The 22,960-nt window shown below is 44.3% G+C and overlaps 1 protein-coding gene across 1 annotated transcript; it reads right to left on the bottom strand.

Moving 5' to 3' along the window:
• Nucleotides 1-1,806: 1,806 nt before the first annotated feature.
• LOC122543402 (insulin-like growth factor-binding protein 5) lies at nucleotides 1,807-20,599 on the bottom strand. Its single transcript, XM_043682105.2, has 4 exons — nucleotides 20,234-20,599; nucleotides 16,900-17,108; nucleotides 13,912-14,031; nucleotides 1,807-3,493 (listed from the first exon to the last, which is right to left on the bottom strand). The coding sequence occupies exons 1-4, from the start codon at nucleotides 20,562-20,564 to the stop codon at nucleotides 3,356-3,358; spliced, it is 798 nt and encodes a 265-aa protein (XP_043538040.2). The 5' UTR covers nucleotides 20,565-20,599; the 3' UTR covers nucleotides 1,807-3,355.
• Between the last annotated feature and the right edge of the window lie 2,361 nt (nucleotides 20,600-22,960).

A 22,960-nucleotide genomic window follows, 5' to 3' on the forward strand; every position in this document is an offset into this window, starting at 1 on the left:
ACCTCATATTTATCCACTTTATACAACAACTGCCATGCATTTGCCCTTTTGATCAACTTGCCCAAATTACACTGAACCATTTCTGCATCCCCTTCACAGTAACAGTTCCATCCATTTTCTGCAAATTTTGAAATCTTACATTTAGCTCACTCATCTAAATCATGAACATATTTTGTTGAATGGCTGGGATCCTAGCACTGATCCATATGGTACCCCACTAGTCTCTGGAGTTAGTGAGCAGAGTGGCTGTGGACATCCACCTCGTCGCTGATGCCTAAACTTGACCCGATTCCTAAGTTGGAGGACACTCAGGTGTGTGGTGGGTTCACTCCTGGATGTATACCCTGCTCGGAGAGAATTCCACATTGGCCCACAGGTACCTGAGCTACCTCACGGCTTTGCATTTGTTGTGGAGGAGTTTCCTGTCCAGGCTTCGGATCCATTTCTTCTCCTTCATCGCCCACCTGGACACAGGCATCCCGTTTTGCCCCCAGAAGGTGGGGATCCCCAGTGGGAGGCTTTCTATGTGGGAGTCCTCCCACTTTCCATCAGGGACCTGGCCTGGAGGATGTTGCACGCAGCAGTCCCCTGTAACCATAGATCATCACGGCTCACTGACTCCCAGCCCAACTGTTCATTTTGTGGTGTTGTGGACCATGTAGATATTGGCTGTGGGTGACTGGACCCCTTTTTTCAGTTATTTGAAATTTTTTTCCCGTTGAATTTCTGGTTTTACTTCAGCCCCACACTTCTGACCTTTGGGCATTCAGATCAGAGGACCTCCTAGTGAGTCTGCTCCTGGTCTTGGCCACGGTCAGGCAGCAGGCTGTGAAAAGGGTCATCTCAGGTGACTGTCTGCCCCTCTTCTATGGTTATGTTCATTTCTGGGTAGAGAAGAAAAAAAGAAAGTCCCACGGATGATTTGGTGGTGGAAAAAACATTTAGTTGTGCGTAAGAGCACTTCTGAATATATACAAAAAAAAAGGGAGAGACTCTTGTGACACAGTAGTAGCAACTGTACCTCTGAGCTAGGAGACCCAGCTTTGAGTCCCACTTGTCCCAGGAATGTGTCATAACATGCCTCAGCAGATTGATTAGCAATTTGTTTTTTATTTGGGTTGTAGTTATTGTGAAGAAACTCGGCAGGAACTGGCAGCGACGATGAAAAGAAACCCAGATTTGACCTTTGAGAGCTCTTGTGCAACACTAATATCCCTGCCTAATGTTTTTTCTGGGCCAGGAGACCAGGGCTCAAGTTCTACCTGGTCCAGAGATGTGTTATAACATCTCTAAACAGGTTGATTACAAAATATCTAACCAGAGGAGACTGAGTTTAGATCATTAACAAAAATAAAATAAGGGAGATGTTCTCACGCGGAGCGATCTGCAATGAATTGCCTGAAAGATGATGGAAGCAGTTTCAATTGTAACTTTCAAAAGGAGGAATGGATAGGATAAGTATGTGAATGGAAAGAACTCAGGACTGACTGTATGCCAAGAGCAGGTGAGAGTAGGACTACTTTCAAAGAGCCAGGACATCTATAACGGACTGAATGGCTTCATTCTGTATGGTATCATTCCATAAGGTGCATGTGAGAAGCAGCAGCTACTTGCCAATTAGGACCAAGTATCCTCCCAGTTTCCTCCCCTCCTGTGCTGAAAGTATGGTCAGTGTTTCTCAGGCAATCCTTTCTTTGGAAAAGTCACAATCAGATGGATTGGTTAACATTACTATTTTATTGAGTGTTGTCCATACCAATCCTTCACCAACTATCACAAAAATGATTAAGAATCAGAAAAGATTAAAAATGTTAAAAGATGTGATTTTATTAAATAAAACAGTGCAAGGATAAATCCCAAAATGTTAAAGCAACACCACAAATTTACCATAAAGAAGTATTTATTGATTTTTAGACACTCTACATTCTAAAGTATATTTCACTATTTATTTTCATGGAATTTAAATATATAGATGCATAAAAAAAATACATAGTGCTTATCAAGTCCTGTAAAGTGATGTAAAACTGTTTGGGTTGTATGCCCACACTAACTCAGATCCCAAGGACAGTACACACCCAAGAGACATCCTGACAGGCAACAGGGAACTTTTAGGCAGAATATTAAAAGTAATATTTTGAAATTGTTTGAAGAGGAAGAGCAGGACAAAGACATCTGATCCATTCAAAAACATTTCTGCACAAAACTAAATATGTCAAGAAAGAAAATCAAACTTCAATGAACAGCCATTTCTAAAGCGGTCAATGCCAATTATTCTGCATGTCAATTATGAGATATGACAAAACAAAATAGAAGTTTCTGTTTGCCAGTATGCAGTCTCCAACTTCACCCAGCATTTTTTCAAAAGTTTATATTAAGCAAGAAGTTTAATACCTTACTTGAAAACTTCTACTCAAAGTATATGAAGGAGACACATTAAACACTCCAGGGATGCAGAAATGCTTCAGTGGAATCTATGGGGTAAATGTGTGGCCACTCCAATCTTCTGAGTCAGCAAGAGAACAGGTTTTTAGCTGAATTAATCAGAGTCTGGATTACAGCTTCAGTAATATAACTGCTACACTCTCTGTACTCATGAAGTTTGTATCTGCTGCTCTCCTGAGGTGGGGGGGGGGGGGGGGGGGGAGGGAGGAGGATTCATTCTGGGGTCTGGCCCCACTGTCAACATCTCAGACAACTAGCCAGAGTGTGAGGGGACCGAGGAAGCCCTGCAATTGAGAGAGAGAGAGAGAGAGAATCACAGCTCAACAACTACAAACACACTTTCCTGAAGGGATCATAGCAAGCAATATAGCAATGGTCAGGTACAGGAGCTGTTATCTGCCAGGTCTGTCTGGCTCAGGACTAAGACAGCTGGTGTTTTCACCCACTGAGTGACCAGGGAGGGTTAGCCAGCATTTTCTGAATGCCATAGTTCAGCAGTACCAGGCACAACCTGGTTCTACCAGAAACATTTTCACCAGCAGGACTTAAACCTCAGAATCAAGGTTGGTGCTGGAAAATGAGTCAAACTATGGGGCATGGAAACCATGCTAGCGAGTTCTGATAATGTCAGGCACTGGACACTGGGCATCTTGGAAAAAGAGTTTATCCCAGGTTCAAAACAAGTAGGAATCAGAATTAAAGTGGAATTTCAGAAGCTGTTCATTGCAGTTGTGACATATTTTGTAACCTTTAAACTACACTACTTCCAGGAGGTACAGTTCCAGGAAAGCCTGTTGGCTCATTCTAGGAGGTGATCTACAGGTAGAGTAAGGCTGATTGGAGAGTTATTCTTTCTAGTTGAATCTTCTCTTTAGAAACTTCAGGCAACGCTGCTCTCAGGAGAGTGCGCAGCTTAAGATCCAACCTCTTCAGAAGATGAGCTTTGCACACAGGACACTGGCCTTTTCCTACTCAGTAGCCCAGGAAGCGAGTGCCCATACTTATCCACACACCAGCAGTGACCCCGTTTTCTGCCTCTTGACGGCTTGCACTATGAAACATTGAAACATCTGGCTTTAGTGGAAGGAGAGAAACAAACAAACAAAACATTCTTGGAGATGTTCTAGTGAAGTTTGCAGACAATTAAGTACACACTTTTGAAGTATCATGTTGCTTAATGCAGGAAACCTGGAGGGACTTTACACAAGCTCCTACAGAGAGCAATGATAACACTCTGATTCTGGTTGACATCAAACACTGTCCAAGACTGATGACCAGGATGTAGACCAGTCAGCCCTTGAGCCTGCTCCACCTTTCAGCCCAATTATGGCTGATCTTAGGCTTCAACTCCACTTTCTCTACACATTCTGTCCTGCCAATTGCAAGAGACCAAATGTCTCTTTTGGCCTTAAAAGATGTTCAATAATGGAGCACTCAACTCAAGGAATTTCAACAATTCCCTATCCTTTGATTGAAGATATTTTGCCTCATCTTAGAATGATCAGCTCCTTATCCCATGTTCTAAATTTCCCAGATCAAAGAAACAACTTTTCACAGTACTACGCTGTCAAACTCCATCCGAAGTTTGCATGTTTCAATGAGATCACATCCCATTCTTCTAAACTCCACAGAACGTTAGATTCAATTTACGTAGCCTCTTATCGCAGGACAACCAGGGATTACCACGACTCTCTTAACCTACCCATAACTCTTTGCAGCCTCTGTATTTGCCTTGAAGTTTATATTTCCATCGAGTTTTGTAACATCAAGCTTAGATATATTACTCTCTGCCTCTTCATGAGCAGCTAAGGCCCCAGCACTGATCTTTGCAGCACTCCACTAGTCATAGCCTGCCAACTTGAAAATACCCCATTTAGCCTTAGAGTTTGCTTCCTGTCCCTTAACCAAATTCTCGATCCATGATAATATGTCACCCCCAACTAGAGCAGTCCTTGAGGGGCAGCTTATTGAGGGGCTTTTGGAATTCTCTATATACACATCTACTGATCACACCCTACTAGTTACATCCAGAAAAACCTCTAATTAAATTTATCAAACAAATTTTCCTTTTATACTATGATTAGAAGCATTTCATATGGTTTTATGAGTAATTTCCTGTTGACTGCTAGCAGATGAACTGGCTGTAGCTGCCCATTGATGCTCTTTCCTATTTTCTTGAAATATTTGCTAATTTCCAATCAACTGGGACCATTCCAGAATCTAACAAACTCTGTTATGTCTTCCAAGACAGACAAAAAAATTTGTTCTGTAGCTCCGCCACTTCCTCATTCTCCCTGATAATTTATCGAGTCTTTTCTTCTAAAGAGGTGATTGCTTACTTTAGATATTCTCCTTTTTATACACTTCTAAAAACTCTTACAATCTATTTTTGTCCCTGGGCTAAATTCTTGTGTACTAATTTTTCCTTATTATCAACATTTGCTGGTTTTGAAAACACTCCCTATCAACTTGTAACAATATAACTATTCCTTGCAAAGTTTTACACTTATTTTAATCCAATAATATGTTTAACGTCCTGAGTAAACCATGGATGGATCCTCCTTGGTTTTTTTCAAAATGGAACATATTTTGTCAAACACCTTTTTAAAAGATGTTTCCCACTGTTTATTTTCCACCATGCCTTTTAGTCTAATTATCCAACCAAGCTTAGGCAGTATCCCTCTCAAAATTAAAAAAAGGCAAATACATAGGAATTAAATTCTTAGAACATAGAACAATACAGCGCAGAACAGGCCCTTCGGCCCTCAATGTCACGCCGACCTGTGAATTGTTCTCAGCTCGTCCTCCTACACTATCCCATCATCATCCATGTACTTATCTAAGGATTGTTTAAATCTCCCTAATGTGGATGTGTTAACTACATTAGCAGGTAGGGCGTTCCATGCTCTTACCACTCTGTGTGGAAAGAACCTGCCTCTGACATCTGTCTTAAATCTATCACTCCTCAATTTGTGGTTATGCCCCCTCGTACAAGCTGACATCATCATCCTAGGAAAAAGACTTTCACTGTCTACCCTATCTAATCCTCTGAACATCTTGTATGTCTCTATCAAACCCCCCTTAGCCGCCTTCTTTCCAATGAGAACAGACCCAAGTCTCTCAGCCTTTCCTCATAAGACCTTCCCTCCAGACCAGGCAACATCCTGGTAAATCTCCTCTGCACCTTTTCCAATGCTTCCACATCATTCCCAAAATATGGTGACCAGAACTGTACACAATAGTCCAAGTGTGGCCGCACCAGCATTTTGTATAGTTGCAGCATGACATTGCGGCTCTGGAACTCAATCCCTCTACCAATGAAACCTAACACAGTGTATGCCTTCTTAACAGCACTATCCACCTGGGTGGCAACTTTCAGGGATCTATGTACATGGACTCCAAGATCCCTCTGCACATCCACACTACCAAGAATCTTTCCATTGACCCAGTACTCTGCCTTCCTGTTATTCTTCCCAAAGTGCATCGCCTCACATTTAACTGCATTGAACTCCATTTGCCACCTCTCAGCCCAATTCTGCAGTTTATCCAAGTCCCCCTGCAACCTGTAACATTCTCCCAAATTGTCCACTACTCCACCGACTTTAGTGTCGCCCGCAAATTTACTAATCCATCCACCTATGCCTGCGTCTAAGTCATTTATAAAAATGACAAACAGCAGTGGTCCCAAAACAGATCCTTGTGGCACACCACTAGTAACCGGACTCCAGGCTGAATATTTTCCATCAACCATCACTCGCTGCCTTCTTCCAGAAAGCCAGTTTCTAATCCAAACTGCTAAATCACCCTCAATCCCATGCCTCTGCATTTTCTCCAACAGCCTACCATGTGGAACCTTATCAAAAGCTTTACTGAAGTCCATGTATACCACATCAACTGCCCTACCCTCATCTACATGCTTGGTCACCTTCTCAAAAATCTCAATGAGGTTTGTGAGACACGACCTGCCCTTGACGAAACCATGTTGACTCTCTGAAATCAAATCGTTGCTTGCTAGATGATTATAAATCTTATAATCCTTTCCAAAATCTTTCCTACAACAGAAGTAAGGCTCACTGGTCTATAATTACCTGGGCCATCTCTACTGCCCTTCTTTAACAAGGGCACATTTGCAATCCTCCAGTCCTCTGGTACTAAACCTGTACTAAAATGGTGACTCAAATAATCAAAGCCAAAGGCTCTGCTATCTCCTCCCTAGCTTCCCAGAGAATCCTCTGATAAATCCCATCCGGCCCAGGGGACTTGTCTATTTTCACCCCTTCTAGAATTGATAACACCTGTGCATAACTAACCTCGATCCTTTCTAGTCTAATATCTCATTACTCTCCTCTACAATATTCTCCTTTTCCCGAGTGAAAGATCGATGAGAAATGTTTGTTTAGCACCTCTCCGATCTCTACAGGGTCCACACTCAACTTCCCATTTCTGTCTTTGACTCGCCCTATTCTTTCCCTAGTCAGTTATTCTTTTATTCCTCACATACCTATAGAAAGCTTTAGGGTTCTCCTTTATTCTAATTCATACTTGTACAAAGTAACTAATTAACTAACTAAGCAGAGATGGCTGGGCAGGTGATGTGTTGTTGCTGTATGATGTGGGAGCTGGCTGATCCCATTGTGAACGGCAGTGACCACATCTGCAGCAAGTGTTGGTTGCTGGAAGAACTCCGGATCAGAGTTGATGATCTGGAATCTGAGCTTCAAACACTGCGGCACATCCGAGAGGGGGAGAGTTACCTGGATGCTTTGTTTCAGGAGGCAGTCACACCTGGGAGGTTAAGTAATTCACATTCAGCTAGTGATCAGGCACAAAAGAGTGTGACTGTAAGTGAGGCAGGTAGGGGAAACCGGAGTTCAGGAGTGGAGGAGCCTCAGCCCTTGACCTTGTCCAACAGATACGAGATTCTTGCTCCCTGTTCGGATGAGGAAAAGGGCTCAGGACAGGATGAGCCAACTGACCAAGGCACCATGGTGCAGAAGGCCATTCAAGAGGGGGGAGCTAATAGACAAGTAGTGGTTATAGGGGATTCTATAATTAGGGGGACAGATAGTATCCTTTGCAAGCCGGATCGGGAGTCTCGTATGGTGTGTTGCCTGCCCGGTGCCAGGGTGCGAGACATCTCCGACCGTCTTGAAAGGATATTGGAGCGGGAGGGGGAGGATTCAGTTGTTGTGGTCCACGTTGGTACCAACAACATAGGCAAGACTAAGGTGGAGGACCTGTTTGGGCATTATGAAGCACTAGGAAGGAAATTGAAGCACAGGTCCTCAAGGGTCATAATCTCCGGATTACTGCCCGAGCCACGTGCCAATTGGCATAGGGACAAGAAAATTAGGCAAGTAAACATGTGGCTAAGGGATTGGTGTGGGAAAGAGGGATTCCACTTCATGGGGCATTGGCATCAGTTTTGGAACCGGGGGGATCTGTACCGTTGGGACGGTCTCCACCTGAACCGATCAGGTACCAATGTTCTAGCGAAGAGGATAAATAGGGTGGTCAGTAGGACTTTAAACTTCTGAGTTGGGGGGGAAGGGAAAGTGAAAGCGACAGGGAGTATGGAGGTAAATGGCAAGATAAGCAGCAGGATAGCATGTTTCCAGGCGGATTTAAAATTGAGGCAGACTGAGAATGCAGTAAAAAGCAAGGATAACTTAGGACATATGACTTCCAACATCTCTAATGATAAGGAAGTTAGCATTAAGGCACTTTACCTGAATGCTCGTAGCATACATAACAAAGCCGATGAACTAATGGCACAGATAATAGTGAATGATTATGATGTAGTAGGCATCACAGAGACTTGGTTACAGGGGGGTCAGGACTGGCAGTTAAACCTCCATGGTTTTTCAACTTATCGAAAAGACAGAAAGGTGGGCAGAGGGGGTGGGGTTGCCTTGTTAGTTAAGAACAAAATTAAATCTATGGTATTGAATGACATAGCGTCGGATGATGTGGAGTCTGTGTGGGTGGAATTGAGGAACCACAAAGGCAAAAAAAACATAATTGGAGTTGTGTATAGACCTCCTAACAGTGGTCAGGACCAGGGACGCAACATGTACCGGGAAATAGAGAAGGCATGTCAGAAAGGCAAGGTTACATTGATCATGGGAGACTTCAATATGCAGGTGGACTGGGTAAATAATGTTGTTAGTGGATCTAAAGAAAGGGAATTCATGGAATGCTGACAGGATGGCTTTTTGGAACAGCTTGTCATGGAGCCCACAAGAGAGCAGGCTATTCTGGACCTAGTGCTTTGCAATGAACCAGACTCTATAAAAGATCTTAAAGTAAGGGAACCCTTAGGAAGTAGCGACCATAATATGATAGAGTTCAGTCTGGAGTTTGAAAGGGAGAAGGCAAAATCGGATGTAATGGTGTTACAGTTGAATAAAGGTAATTATGAGGGCATGAGAGAGGAGCTGACTAAAATAGACTGGAAGCAGAGGCTAACCGGGAAGACAGTAGAGCAAAAATGGCAGGAGTTTGTAGGTATAATTGAGGACACTGTACAGAGGTTCATTCCCAAGAAAAGAAAGATTAACCGGGGAGGGATTAGACAACCTTGGCTGACAAAGGAAGTCAGGAAATGTATTAAAGAAAAAGAGAGATCCTATAAAGTGGCTAAGAACAGTGGGAAATCAGAAGATTGGGAAGGATACAAAAGCAAACAGAGGATAACAAAGAGTGTAATAAGAAAGGAGAGGATCAAATATGAAGGTAGGCTAGCCAGTAATATTAGAAATAATAGTAAAAGTTTCTTTCAGTACATAAGAAACAAACGACAGGCAAAAGTAGACATTGGGCCACTTCAAACTGATGCAGGAAGCCTAGTGATGGGAGATAAGGAAATAGCAGGAGAACTTAACAAGTACTTTGCGTCAGTCTTCACAGTGGAAGACATGAGTAATATCCCAAAAATTAAAGGGTGTCACGGGGCTGAGTTGAGTATGGTTGCCATTACGAAAGAGATAGTGCTAGAAAAGTTAAAAAGTCTTAAAATTGATAAATCTCCTGGCCCCGATGGGATACACCCTAGAGTTCTGAGAGAGGTGGCTGAGGAAATAACAGAGGCATTGGTTGAGATCTTTCAAGAGTCACTGGAGTCAGGAAAGGTCCCGGATGATTGGAAGATGGCTGTTGTAACCCCCTTGTTCAAGAAAGGATCAAGGCAAAAGATGGAAAATTATAGGCCAATCAGCTTAACCTCGGTTGTTGGTAAAATTCTAGAATCCATCATTAAGGATGAGGTTTCTAAATTCTTGGAAGAGCAGAGCCTGATTAGAACAAGTCAACATGGATTTAGTAAAGGGAGGTCATGCCTGACAAACCTGTTGGAATTTTTTGAAGAGGTAACAAGTAGGTTAGACCAGGGAAACCCAGTGGATGTGGTCTATCTAGACTTTCAAAAGGCCTTTGATAAGGTGCCACACGGGAGGCTGCTGAGCAAGGTGAGGGCCCATGGTGTTCGAGGTGAGCTGCTGGGATGGATTGAGGATTGGCTGTCTAACAGAAGGTAGAGAGTTGGGATAAAAGGTTCTTTTTCAGAATGGCAGCCGGTGACGAGCGGTGTCCCGCAGGGTTCGGTGCTGGGGCCACAGCTGTTCGCATTATATATTAATGATTTGGATGAGGGAACCGGGGGCATTCTAGTGAAGTTTGCCGATGATACGAAGTTAGGTGGACAGGCAGGTAGTACTGAGGAAGTGGGGAGGCTACAGAAGGATCTCGACAGGTTGGGAGAGTGGTCCAGGAAATGGCTGATGGAATTTAACGTGAGCAAGTGCGAGGTCTTGCACTTTGGCAAAAAGAATAAAAGCATAGACTACTTTCTAAATGGTGAGAAAATTAATAAAGCCAAAGCACAAAGGGATCTGGGAGTGCTAGGCGAGGATTCTCTAAAGGTAAACAGGCAGGTTGAGTCCGTGATTAAGAAAGCGAATGCAATGTTGTCTCTTATCTCAAGAGGGTTGGAATATAAAAGCAGAGATGTACTACTAAGACTTTATAAAGCTCTGGTTAGGCCCCATTTGGAGTACTGTGTCCAGTTTTGGTCCCCACACCTCAGGAAGGACATACTGGCACTGGAACGTGTCCAGCGGAGATTCACACGGATGATCCCTGGAATGACAGGTCTAACATATGAGGAACGGCTGAGGATACTGGGATTGTATTCGTTGGAGTTTAGAAGATTAAGGGGAGACTTAATAGAGACGTACAAAATAATACATGGCTTGGAAAAGGTGGATGCTAGGAAATTGTTTCAGTTAAACGAGGAGACTAGGACCCGTGGACACAGCCTTAGAATTAGAGGGGGTCATTTCAGAACAGAAATGCGGAGACATTTCTTCAGCCAGAGAGTGGTGGGCCTGTGGAATTCATTGCCACGGAGTGCAGTGGAAGCCGGGACGCTAAATGTCTTCAAGGCCGAGATTGATAGATTCTTGTTGTCTCGAGGAATTAAGGGCTACGGGGAGAACGCTGGTAAGTGGAGCTGAAATGCCCATCAGCCATGATTGAATGGCGGAGTGGACTCGATGGGCCGAATGGCCTTACTTCCACTCCTATGTCTTATGGTCTATTTGCTAAAGACTGCTCGTGTCTTCTCTTTGCTCTTCTTAACTCTCTCTAAATCCTTCCTAGCTGATCTGTAATGCTCCATCGCCTCATCAACACATAAGCCTCCTTCTTCTTAACAAGCGTTGAAATTTCTGTAGTAAACCATAGTTCCCTTACCTTATCACTTACTCCCTGCCTGACAGGGACATACCTATCAAGGACACCTCAATATCTGTTCCTTAATCCAGCTCCACATTGTCTGCTTCCCCTGCATTTTGCTACCCCATTCTATGCATCCTAATTCTTGCCTAATCGCATTATAATTGCCCTTGCCCAATCGATAACTCTTGACCTGTGGCATGTACCGATCCCTTTCCATTGCTAAACTAAACGTAGCTGAATTATGGTCACTCTCTCCAAAGTGCTCACCTATAAATCAAACACCTGGCCTGGTTCATTACCAAGCACCAAACCCAGTGTGGCCTCCCCTCTTGTCGGCCCTTCAACATATTGTATCAGGAAACCCTCCTGTACACATTGGACAAAAACTGACCCATCCGACATACTAGAGTTACAGCATTTCCAATCAATGTTGGGGAAGTTAAAGTCCCCCATAACGACCACCCGGTTCCTTTCACTCCTACCCAGAATAATTTTGCTAATCCTCTCTTCCACCTCCCTGGAACTCTGCGGAGGCCTATAAAAAATCTCAAGCTGTGTGATGTCTCCTCTCCTGTTTCTAACCTCAGCCTTCTTTGATCGCTTTCAGCAGATTAGTAATGAGCCATGCCTCATTACACAACATAAAAAAACAAAATAGGTTTATCCCTAATTGGTTCCACCACGTTGTTCCAGGAAACCAACAAGTCACAAGCTCATTATCTGAGCTACTCTCACCACTTTGATCCATCCGGTCCAAATGAAGATTGAAGTCCCTTACAATTACTACATTGCTTATTTTTATATGCTCCATTCAATTATGATTTAGTGTTTTAACTATTTTGAGGGTCTATACACTACCTTCATCAGTATTTGCTGACACATTATTCCTAGTTTCCACTCAGAAGGATTCAACTTCGTGATTTTCTGATAATAGATCCTTTCTCACTAGGCCCACATTTACTTTTCCTTTGCCGTTCTGGCTATCTTCCCGAGATAGTATGTGTCTAAGAATACTTATGTTCCAACAGCCCTCGCTTGGTACTGCGATTGATTGTCATGGATGATGAGCTCAAGTCCCTGAAGTATGCCTTGACCTTCTGGCTCAGGTGCCGAGAGAATGTGACCAACTGAGACACTTAAAAATGAGTTCACATCTAAAAGACAAGTTAGATTTTTTTAAAAGAATACAACAGCTACATAACAGAACTGTGCAAGAGCAGAAGTCATTGTAGAATCCCTACAATGTGGGAGCAGGCCATTTGGCTCATCAAGTTCACATCAACCCTTCGAAGAACATCCAACCCAGACCCAACCCCCTACCCCTACCAGTGACCTATGGCTAATCCACCCAACCTGCACATTTCTGACCACCAAGGGCAATTTAGCATGGCCAATCCACCTAACCCACACATCTTTGGACTATGGGAGAAAACGGGTAGAATATGCAAATTCCACAATTGCCGAGGGTGGAATTTAACCCAGGTCAGCACTGTGAGGCAGCAGTACTGAGCCACCATGCCACTCTAAGAACTGGCCCAGTTTACCGCCCTTCCTTACCTCAGGGGACTGAGATGTTGACACTCACTATATCCTGTGGTCACCATACAGACTTCAGCCCACAAGCCAGGACTGGACTCCATGTTGGCGGCCGTAGCCATTGACAACAGCACCAGGATTTTATTTTAATGAGTTTTGCCTTCACATAAAAATTGAGTATAGGGAATCCAGGCCTCTGCATTTTCAGTTACACATAGCTCCCTGGCTAACATAGGGCCAAACTGACTAGCCAATCCTAACTTTGGTCATTGAGGAGTTAATTGGTTAGGAGAAAGTGGAAGAGAGCTTCTTCAAGGAAGGCATCCCTGCAAGAGGATTCGCAGTAGGTTAAAAGGAGAAGTTAATTGGTTACACAAGGTTGGTGGGGGGAGGGGGAAGGATGACAATTGCCCTCAGAGCCCAACAACATGGGAGGGGGGAAAAAATAAATAGCCCATTCAGGAAATCAAACTGTTCAGAAATCTGGGACTGGATATGGATTATATACTACCCCACTACAGGAGGCAAGAATACCTAAAATCCACTGGATGCTATTACCCATCATCCACCCAACTTCCGATGTTCCCCACCACAATTGAAACAAGCTGTTAGGCAGCTCACACATCCTTAGCCTAATTGACACCCGTAAGTGGGCACTCAATGGCCATTTAATTGCTCCATCCTGGGCCACTGCTATCCTACCCATCACAAGAGCAGGCTCATACCACATAGGAAGGCCAGCAGCTCTAGCTGGAGTTGGACAAGGGTAGGGATCCTGCATGCGATGCCCTCAATAATACTTCCCTGATTTCACCAAAGTGGACACTACCTGCCCTCACACCAGCCTGGCCCCAAGGTCACCACTGCAGGTGTTGTTGCCAGCCATGCGACTGGTGGGAAATCCCATCCTTCATGAGTTTTACTGGGGGGAGGGGTGGAGGGGGAAATCAATGCCGCATAGTCAAATCCAAGATCTGTTGTCTTACTCTCACCCATTTTACACCACTCTGCCTCAGACTTTACTATTGGCTTGGAAGCCATTGCCTGGTTAGCTGTAGAGAGTTGGTGCAGATTTACTACTTCTCTGGAGACTCAAGCTCACCCTATCATCTTAATATGCTTGACAAATAACACAGTATCACTTAACAATTGCAGTATAAGGTTAACAAATCAGTTGAGATATTTGTTACGACTTACCTGCTTGCTCCGGTAGAACCCTTGCTTATCACAGTTTGGGATGTAAATGTCCTCTGGGCTACGGAAAAACTCTGGTTTCAGGTCCTGGAGAATTGATTCCATCTCCCTGCGACATGGGCCCTAAGCACAGACAAGCAACTAGTTAGAATCATCGAACCCCTACAGCGTGGAAGCAGGTCATTCAGCCCATCAAGTTCCCAAAACTCCTCTGAAGAACATCCCTCACCCTATCCAAATAACCTTGCATTTCTCAATGACTAATCCAATAAGCCTGCACATCCCTAGACACTGTGGGGCAATTTAGCCTAGCCAATAAACCTGACCTGCATATCTTTGGACTGTGGGAAGAAACCAAAGTGCCCAGAGGAAACTTCACACAGCCAGTCGCCTGAGGCTGGAATTAAACCCAGGCCCCTCATGCTGGGAGGCAGCAGTACTGAGCCACCACTCCAAAGTTGTATATGCGAAGAAACTCATTTGTTCACCAAACTCTAACCCTCCTGTACCAACTCTCCCACTGAATCCTCTCCAATTCAGTCTTTAGTCCACTGAGGCCTTACCTGTTTTACTACCTAACTACATTGTGAACAGCTTTTGTGAACATTCTGTTCCAAATAAGAGTAAAATGCTCTTCAAGTTTTTCCTCTACTTATTTAAAATGTTCTTACCCGACTATAGACTTCAAAATTATCTGTTCCAGTCAAAAATAAAAATCAGGCAAGGTTCCCCCTAAACCTACTTCTTGACTGAAGGCCATTGCCTGGTTAGCTGCAGAGAGTTGGTGCAGATTTACTACTTCTCTGGAGACTCAAACTCATCCTATCATCTTAATATGCTTGACCCAGACTCCTTGGCATTACGAGCAGCCTCTGAGGAAGCAATTACCCAGAAACAGAATCACTTCAGGCCCTTCGCACTCTATTGGAACCACCTCAACAAGATTTTTTGCACATTAAGAGACTTTAATGGAACTTGTCAGTAGATCAGCAGAAGGGTAGGAGAGGAAATGTTATTTAACATGCCAATGTGCACTTATTCAAAGCACTGGGCTTTCCATTGTACCTAACTTCCACTGGCCATGATTATCCTATTTCCATTCTTCTCTCTCTCTGTATCATCAGCATTGTTTAGGGAGCCACAAAGGGTAGATCTGTCTCTTACAACACCAGGTCACCATCACCCACAGATTCTGCAATCAGAATTGCTTCATTGGAATGGCATATACTCCACAGTAACGATTCTGATTAATCTCACTAGAGTTACTCCAATGCTGGAGAATTAATCCAACAAAAAAAAAGAGAAACTTTCCCCTATTTCAGATCGCTCGTCTATAGCACCTCCCAACTGCAAGGAACAGTCCCAGTCAGTCAGTTACCTGAGTAACGGTGATGATCACATAATTGAGTTTGGATGGCTGCTATGGTGAATCATTTCCTTTTACCTGCCCAGTGATCTGTATATGTACAGATGATGACAGGCTTTTTGGGAGTAAATCATTCCTTTTTAATCTAGTGTACCTTACATGTACAGGAGCTGACAGACAAACAGGCTATATAGGGAGTGTCCTACGTGGGACTAAGTCATCCTTTTTACCCAGTGTTCTGTGCATGTACAGGAGCAAGACGGAGACACACATGATATAGGCCTGTTACACATGTACAATGTTAATTTGCTACATTGGCTGTCATTTTTTCTGCCATTACTATGCATCAATTAAGTACTTACAGCAAGTTTGTTTTGAAGTTGCCCAACTTTAAATGGTTTTGCTTGAAAGTCACACAATTTTTAGAGCCAGTATTCTGATTTGCGCTTTCAATTTCAATGCAACATTGTTTTGCGCTATTGTGCAGCATTTCAGGTCATTGTATGTAGCCTTGGTATCATTGCACATTGTTTCCCATAATTTAGTGTTGATGTGATACTGGATGCCATGACCTGATCGATTCCAAAGCAGATGGGACTGCAGGCTCTCTGTCGCACTTGAGAACCAGGATTGTTTTTTTTCTGAAAAAGCTCTGAAGTAAAGTTCTTAATGAAGAATATCCAAATCAAGAGAGTTTTGTTTTGCAAGGAAGAAGCTGATGCCTGGGATGTTCATTTTTGTGAATCTAGAAACAGCCCTACTCAACTGTGCACAGCGATGTAAACGTTGTAACTGTTTGTGGTGCTTTACATCAGGTGACATGGGTAGGAGTCACACAGGGAAAATTACTTGCCTTCGCTCAGAGTGTGTTTGATTGGAAAATACAACATTTGGTATTTACCCTTCAGGAAGCTGAATCTCAAACTGATTAGGTTTGGAGTGTGTCCGAGCTAGAGAGCTCAACGTGGCTGAGGGGGCAAAAAAAATTCCAAGCAACTCAACCACCTGATCCTCCAAGCAGCACCTACTGGAGACTGTACATTTAGCTCAGCCAACCATCTCAGAAGTGAAAGCAAGTCATCCTCGCTAGTGAGCGACAGCCTCAGAAGAAATTGAGACTAGTCAGTTGTTATCTAATTTGAATTCATAACTTGGTTTTCTGAACTGGAAGTGTCCAAAGGAATCTAGATTTGGATCTAACATAGATTCCTGTGGGAATTCAGGTTTGACTTAGTCATGGTTTTCAGGACCATAATGGAAGTAAGGGCTTAGCATTAGCTAATGCTCAGTATTTTGGGACAGTCTGATGTAGTGAAAGGCAATTAAACAATGCAAAATGTCTTTCTTGGAATTATTAAACTGTGGTGTTTGATCTGATTATCAGCCAAGCATTGACTTGTATCGAGCTTTTTTTTCCCCAATTCACAATTGTCTAACCTTGTTAGCTGCGATCATCAGAATGAATGTACAACTGCCTCGATGAATCTCAGGACACTCAAGCAGCCTTTGACAGCATAAATCTGCTAACCAAACTGTTCTAACTTGAAGCTCTCCTGGGCACGAATTCAATGTACTTTGAATTTGTTGACATACAATCTGCTCCCCCTGTCAAGTCTGGCACTTACATATTCAGAGTCTGCCACAGGGGTGGTGACAGATGGAACTTTGGAAGGGTTCACTATTGTGTGCACGGTTCCCTTTGGTGAATGGTGATTTCCTTGTTGAGGTTTTGGTGTCAAATGCTGACTAGGATTTGCTAGCTGCATTCCATGGTTTTTGCCACTGTGCTCTTTCTTTGCTAAGGAATACTTCTCTCCACCATCTAGGAGTTTTCCTGCAGGAAGAGGAACAAACCAGGTCAGGAGATGGTGCTGGAATCACTCTCAGTCAATGCAACAAAATTCGAGTTCGCACCATTGCCTCACACAGCCCACATCAATATCCAGCATTCCAGGGCACACAAGGAACCAAGCACATCACTAGAGCAAGCTCCAGGTTACTCATGGCTCTGAGAATATACCTTGGTTATGGTGGACCAAGTCAGAAGACAACACCAGGTTATAGTCCGACAGGTTTGATTGAAATCACAAGCTTAAGCACTGCTCCTTCTGTGGGTGAAGGAGCAGCACTCTGAAAGCTTGTGACTTTTGTCCAACATAATCAAGTGATATCCTCACTTCAGTTGTGCAAGGAGCAGCGCTCCAAAAGCTTGGGATTTCAAATAAACCTGTTGGGCTATAACCTGGGTGTTGTGTGACTTGGGACTTTGTCCAGCCCTGTCCAACACCGGCACTTCCCCATCATGGTTATGTCGGAGCCCTGAATTGGGTTCAGGGTAGAAAATAAAACCCTCCTCTTTCAAATGAGCTTCTGCTGATTTAGCCAATATTAGATTTGGTTCGGAATCCCAAGTCATGCGAACATGTCCCTGCAGTTATAAAAGCACAATCATTTCTGTTTGATCCGTTCTGTGGAATGACCGCCACTTAACTGCAGGAGATCGGGCGCTACTTCTTTTGCAGACTCAGTTCTTGTCAGGAGAGGGGACTTAGTGGGTTCGTCTCACGAAAGATTTCCGAAAACGAGTGCAGCTGTCCTAAGTTCGGTAAATCGCTGTCTCCAGGTGGTTGGAGCTGACCCTACAGGAGCCCTGACGCACAGGCATCCACAGAAATTGTCCGGAAAGTTCAAGCATAGTCCCAAGGTACCGACTGCTGTTACCCGGGACCCTCCAAGAACGCCCCTGCCCATGAGCTCAGGACGGAGGATTGAGCCAGATACAAGGGACTTTGGTGCGATACTTTACGCATCCCGCCAATGTTAGTCTGACACCCGGTCGAAGGGCTGGATAAATCAACCGAGCAGCACAAGCGATCTCCCCCAAGCACACAATTCCCTTCCTCTCCTTAACCAAGCACACTCACCCGGCCAAACGCCCCACTCACTCGCCTACCCAGTCACTCACTCAGTAAAAGACCTTTCGAAATCAGAGCCGGATACATCCGCTGGGTCGGTATAAGAAAACTCTCCTTCGCTGGCTGCGCTCACCCTGAAGAGCTTTCGCTCAGGGTGTTCCAGTTCAGATTCACGCAGGACCAAAAAGGGACGTCCCTCCGGTGACGCGATGATGTTGTCGGCTCAGAATGAAGTTCACCGGTACTGCAGCGTTCCGGAGCTGCACGGCCAGCTAACACGGTCGGAGCTTCAAGTCCGACTGGGAGAGACTGCAGTACAAAAGCCAGGCTGCGACCGCTGCAGGCAGCGCCTCACTACATTGTAGGGGGTTGCTGTGCCTTCTCGTTGGGGATTTCAAACAAAAGAACCCGTGGCGTGGCACTATTGTGAAGAGCGGAAAAAGTTTCAGCCGATGGCGTTGACCGCAAATTATCCCTGAACCAACGTTCAACAGATTAATAAATTGCGGCAATTTCCCTTTGCAACGCTAAAAGATGGGGGAGGGGGTGCATTTGGATGCCGTGATGGCACGAAACATCAAGAAACAAAAGCATGTGGGTCCTTTCGACAGTAACATGACAACAGTCTGAAATGACTGTCTAAGCAGGCAACGTTTTGAATACTGCATACTCCCTCCACCCTCACTGTTTTAATACATCTCGTTGAACACTTTTTGCGGGGTTTGGACTCTCCCGCCTGAAGCGGCACGGTGACTCAGTGGTTAGCACTGGTACCCGGGGTTCAATTCCAGTAGCGGCTGTCTGTGTGGAGTTTGCACATTCTCCCTGTGTCTGTATGGGTTTCCTCCGGTGCTCTGGTTTTTTCCCCCCACAGTCCAAAGCTGTGCAGGTCAGGGTGAATTGGCCATGCTTAATTGCCCATAGTGTTCAAGGGTGTATAGTTTATGTGCACTAAGTCATGGGAAGTATACAGTAAAATGGTAGGGGACTGGGTCTGCGTGGATCAGTGGCCTGTTTCCACACTGTAGGGATTCTATGATAAACAAAATAAACTGGGTCCAGTTCGGAGGAAGAGTAACGCGCCCCGAATTTCTCTTCGCAGACCTGCTGAGTTTTTCTGATTTACAGCATCAGCAATTCTTAACTTTTTTATGAAGAAAAACATTTCTGGAACGTACTGCTTGAGAGTCTGGTGGAGGCAGATTCGATCAAAACAGTAGAAAAGAAACTAGATGGTTATCCGGAAAGGAAAAGAATCATGTACAGAGTTAAGAGAAGACGGGAGACAGAGAAACAGAGCAGGCATGGGCTGAAATCCGTGCCTCCATTCCTGATGAAGGGCTTTTGCCCGAAACGTCGATTTTCCTGCTCCTCGGATGCTGCTTGAACTGCTGTGCTTTTCCAGCACCACTAATCTAGAATCTGGTTTCCAGCATCTGCAGTCATTGTTTTTACTTACCTGAAAATGACCTCCTGTCCAGTCACAGTTCTGCCATTTTCCTTCCTATTCAAAACTTTTCAAACTGCCAACCATTCTTGGTTACTTGACCCAGTGCCCACTGTGCTAGTGGGTTTGACAAGAGACCGGAGAGCCAAAAGGAGTCAGAAAGTGAATCCCTGTCCCTCCCTCGCCTGTTTAACATTTACACAGTGTTGCCGCTGCCTTGTACCACCCACTTGCCTTTCCTCATTAAACTGAAGACATCACAACCTGACTATACCTGCACAGACTTCTTTTAAGTGTCTTGTACCCTCCCTCTATCAGATCGCTGCCCAATGAATCATGGAATCTCTACAGTGCAGAAAGGGGCCATTCGTCCCATCGAGTCCACACCGACCCTCCGAAGAGGGAATCCTCCCCAAACCCACCCTCCTCCTCTCCCCCGCACTTGCCACAGCCAATCCACCAGACATGCACATCTTTGGACTGCGGTTTTGAACAGTTCGGTCAGATTTGCACTGACCAAACCCGAGTGCAGCTATTCAATCAGACCTGGAGGAGGGGGCGGGGGGGAAACTTACCCGGCGGTGGCGGCTGACTCACCTTCCCGCTGGACCTGGTTCCTCCGCTTGAGGCTGCGACAGACCGCCCGTCCCTGCAACAGCGCCTGGAGCGGCGCTTTGTCTCCACTGCGCGGGACGCATCTGAGACCAGACGCACAGCTCTCGGTGTAAACGCCGCACGCAGCTCCCTCGGCCAGCGCGCATGTCAGACAGCAGCCGCAGCCGGACTCCTTCACCAGCTCACAGCCCCGCGGGGGGTGGCAGGCTGACAGCGCCTGCTTGTTGCACGGGGCACACTCGATCATTGCGCCCAGTGCCCCCAGCCGCCCGGGCACCCCGAAGCAAGCCAGCAGTACGCAGATCCTGAACATGGTTTGCAAGAGCTTGACCCGCTCCACGACATTGCTTAGCCTGCTAGCACCCCCCTTTTTAAATATGCAAGCAGCAGAGCCAGGCCCCGGAAACTGGATAATAAAGGGGAGGGGGTCGGTTCTCATCTGGGCACGGGTAACCCCTCCCTCGTAACTCTCCGCCTCTCGCTGTAAATCGGGTGTCCTGTCGACAGTAATGTACATACACACAAACGCGTTTTTTTAAACTTTATAACTACTTTTTCACATTTCTCATTGAGGAATGTTTATTTTAGATGTTCATTTATTGTAGAACTGCATCTTCCATGACAAGTAGATGATTATTTGAGAATATAATTAATGTCGATAATTGTTTCTTGGTCATCCTTTTTTTCAATTGCTAAGTATTGGGAATATGAGTTTCTTGTGGAGAATTTTCTTTTCTACACAGATATTTCTTGGAACTTCTTGTAATTTCTTAAAATATTTGCTGCGGATAGATGTTTGACAGTATAAGTATTTATTCTAAATACATTTTATAAATATTTCTTGTAAATAGAAATCTGTTTTTTTGTTTTGCAAGTAAACATTTCTTGTAGGTAGATATTTCTTATAAATAAGTATTTCTAAATATTTCTTTTGGATAGATATAAATTTGAAAATATATTTATTATAAGTAGGTACTTCTATTTGACAGATAAACATTTCTTACAAGTATGTTTGTTCATAAGCTCAGTAAGTGTTCCCTGGAGTAGGGGAGTCCTGAACTCAAAGACATTGGCTTAGGATGAGAGGGGACAAATTTAAAACGGACCCAACGGGCAACTTTTTCCACACAGAGGGTGATGTGTGTATGGACTGAGCTGCCAGAGGAAGTGGTAGTGGCTGGTACAGTTTACAACATTTAAAAGGCATCTGGATGGATATATGAATAGGGAAGGTATAGAGGGATATGGGTCAAGTGCTGGCAAATGGGACTGGATTAAGTTGGGATATCTGGTCGGCATAGATGAGTTGGACCAAAGGGTCTGTTTCCATACTGTACACCTCTCTGACTTTAAGATTGTTTAAAAACAAAACAAAATACTTACAGACACTTATTTCTTATGGATCAGAATTTTCACAGATAAGTTTTCTTTTAATTCTTTCTTAGGATGGGGGCACTACTAAACAAACTTAGCATTTGATTAGATTCCCTAGAGTGTGGAAACAGGCCTTTCAGGCCAACAAGTCCACACCGACCTTGCAAAGAGTAACCCATCTCCATCTGACACTTAACACTATGGACAATTTCCCATGGCCAATTCACCTGGCCCACACATCTTTGGATTGTGGGAGGAAACCCATGCAGACACAGGGAGAATGGGCAAACTCCACACAGACAGTCACCTGAGGCTGGAATCGAACCTAGGACCCTAGCCCTGTGAGGCAGCAATGCTAGCCATTGACCCATCCACAATGTTCCTTGAGAAGTGCAGTCCACGTGGTGTAAGCAGACCCACAATATCATCATGGACAGTGTTTCAGGACTTTGACCCAGCAAAATTGAAGGAACAGTGATATATTTCCAAAGCAGGATGGAGAGTGGCTTGGAGGAGTAAATTAAAGGTGGTGTTGTTCCTAGAACACTGCCCATGTCTTTCTGTGTGGTAGTAGTCATGGTTTTGGGAGATGCTGTCTGAGAAGCCTTTGTCAATTTCTGCAATACATTTTGCAGATAGTATACACTGCTGTTACTAAGCGTTTATTGTGTAAGGAATGAATGGTTGTGGTTGTGGTGTTCAAGAAGCCAACTGCTTTGGCCTGGGTGATGTTAAACTTCCAGAGTTGTTGGAATTACACTCATCTAGGAAAGTGGGGAGTATTCCAATCACATTCCCAACTTGTGCTTTGTAGCTTTGTCCACAGAATAATCTCAGAATAAGTATTTTTGTGCAGATATGTGCTTTTTATAAACTGGTATTTTTGTGTTTTTAAAACAACTGAAATGTTCCATAACTGATAGTTTTCAGTGAGTGGAAATGTTGTTGTTGCAAATGTTAATAAAGACATAGTAAATGTTAACATTCATTCTACTTGCTCTTGGTTTCTGCCACAAACCTTGTTCTCTTGCTGTCAATTTCCCAGGTCACTATTTCAGGCTGAAACAGATCATTCTCAACCTTGGCCTTCGTCGTCTCAGAATTAAGGGACACCCATTTAAGACTGAGATAAGGAAGAATTTCTTCTCTTAGAGGGTTGAGTGTCTTTGGAACTGCTTCTACAGCTCTCTGTAGCAAGGAGAGGCCTTGTGTATATTGAAAAGACACAGGCAGGAGGCTGGAAGAACACAGCAAGCCAGGCAGCATCAGGAAGTGAAGAAGTTGACGTTTCAGGTATAACCCTTCATCAGGACTGCCCAGCTCCTGGTGCTGCCT

This window comes from Chiloscyllium plagiosum, unplaced genomic scaffold (assembly GCF_037043375.1).
Source record: "Chiloscyllium plagiosum isolate Xiang-an unplaced genomic scaffold, Cpla_swu_hap1 HiC_scaffold_53X, whole genome shotgun sequence".
Lineage (NCBI taxonomy): Eukaryota > Metazoa > Chordata > Chondrichthyes > Orectolobiformes > Hemiscylliidae > Chiloscyllium > Chiloscyllium plagiosum.